The 1452-nt window shown below is 44.0% G+C and overlaps 1 protein-coding gene across 1 annotated transcript; it reads left to right on the top strand.

Moving 5' to 3' along the window:
• Nucleotides 1–707: 707 nt before the first annotated feature.
• LOC122546086 (NACHT, LRR and PYD domains-containing protein 3-like) lies at nt 708–1444 on the top strand. The gene is made up of 3 exons (XM_043684918.1): nt 708–901; nt 1013–1183; nt 1330–1444. Exons 1-3 carry the CDS (start codon nt 744–746, stop codon nt 1388–1390), a joined length of 390 nt encoding a protein of 129 aa, XP_043540853.1. The 5' UTR covers nt 708–743; the 3' UTR covers nt 1391–1444.
• Nucleotides 1445–1452: the final 8 nt, after the last annotated feature.

Here is a 1452-nt window from a genome sequence, read left to right as displayed (position 1 = left end):
GTCGGAGGCTGAGGGGTGACCTTATAGAGGTTTACAAAATTATGAGGGGCATGGATAGGATAAATAGACAAAGTCTTTTCCCTGGGGTCAGAGAGTCCAGAACGAGATGGCATAGGTTTAGGGTGAGAGGGGAAAGATATAAAAGAGACCTAAGGGGCAACTTTTTCACGCAGAGAGTGGTACGTCTATGGAATGAGCTGCCAGAGGATGTGGTGGAGGGTGCAACAATTGCAACATTTAAGAGGCATTTGTATAGGTATATGAATAGGAAGGGTTTGGTGGAATGTGGGCCGGGTGCAAGCAGATGGGACGAGATTGGGTTGGGATATCTGGTCAGCATGGACGGGTTGGACCGAATGGTCTTTTTCCATGCTGTACATCTCTATGACTCTATAATAGTGTTAATACTAAAATCCTGTTTTTATTTTCTTTGTTTCTCTTACACTCGCATGCTGTCTGCTCCCTCATGTGCGCTGCCCCTCTCTCTGACCCTCCGGCCCTCTTGCACATGTTCCCCCTCTGTCTGTCTGTCTCTCACTCTCACTATCTCTCTCTGTCTTTCTGTTTGACTCTCTTGCATGCACTATCTCTATGTCTGGCTCTCTTGCATTCTTTCTCTCTCTCTCTGGCTCTCTTGCATTCTCTCTCTCTCTCTCTCTCTCTCTCTCTCTCTGTGGCTTTCTTGTGTGCACTCTGTTTCTCTCCCTCCCCCTATTTCTCTGATCCCCAGTCTCAACAATAACATGCTCACAGATTCTTGTGCCGACGATCTCAGCTCCATTCTAAGTACAGGTCGCTCACTGACCGTTGTGAACCTGAATGACAATAAATTGGGGGATTCAGGAGTAAAATTGCTGCCAGCAGTTCTAAGGAATCCAAACTGTAAAATACAAAAACTTGAGTAAGTACCCAAGTAGTTTAACTTGTGTTTGTAATAACTACATGCCCAACACTTTATTATTAGCACAAATAAGAATGAAAACTGGGTATTTCCTCTGATTGTAATCGCCAGGCTTCGTGACAACTGTCTCTCAGAATCTTGTGCTGAGGATCTCGCCTCTATACTCAACACAAGCCAATCTCTGGCAGAACTAAACCTCGGAAATAATAAGTTGAAACATTTAGGAGTGAAACGACTGTCATTGGCTCTGATGAATCCTCATTGCAAAATACCGAAGTTGTTGTGAGTACCACACTTTGGGAGACTGTGTTTATAATTAAGGGTTTGGTGGAATGTGGGCCATGTGGCCAAGTTATTGTTTGGATAAGTAATGACCAGCACCGAGGATTTACTCTGATTCCTGGTGTTCCTTTCTCTCTCATCCTAAGGCTGTTCAGAAATGGTCTGACAAAATCTTGGTGTCCAGGTTCTCAATTCTGCTGTCAGTAAAAACCAGTCTTTAATGAAACTGAACGTGAATAATAACAATTTGGGAGATTCAGGGGTGAAAC

This window comes from Chiloscyllium plagiosum, unplaced genomic scaffold (genome assembly GCF_004010195.1).
Source record: "Chiloscyllium plagiosum isolate BGI_BamShark_2017 unplaced genomic scaffold, ASM401019v2 scaf_87801, whole genome shotgun sequence".
In the NCBI taxonomy this organism is placed as follows: Eukaryota; Metazoa; Chordata; class Chondrichthyes; order Orectolobiformes; family Hemiscylliidae; genus Chiloscyllium; species Chiloscyllium plagiosum.
The sequence above is the reverse complement of the archived record's forward strand: the minus strand, read 5'-3'. Positions and strand labels throughout refer to the sequence as shown.

Excerpts from the sequence above, each read along its gene's own strand:
- LOC122546086 (XM_043684918.1), top strand. The coding sequence starts at position 744 with ATGCTCACAGATTCTTGTGCCGACGATCTCAGCTCCATTCTAAGTACA. Across the intron at positions 902-1,012 it reads TGTAAAATACAAAAACTTGA|GCTTCGTGACAACTGTCTCT; the intron begins GTAAGTACCCAA and ends TGTAATCGCCAG. Across the intron at positions 1,184-1,329 it reads TGCAAAATACCGAAGTTGTT|GCTGTTCAGAAATGGTCTGA; the intron begins GTGAGTACCACA and ends TCTCATCCTAAG.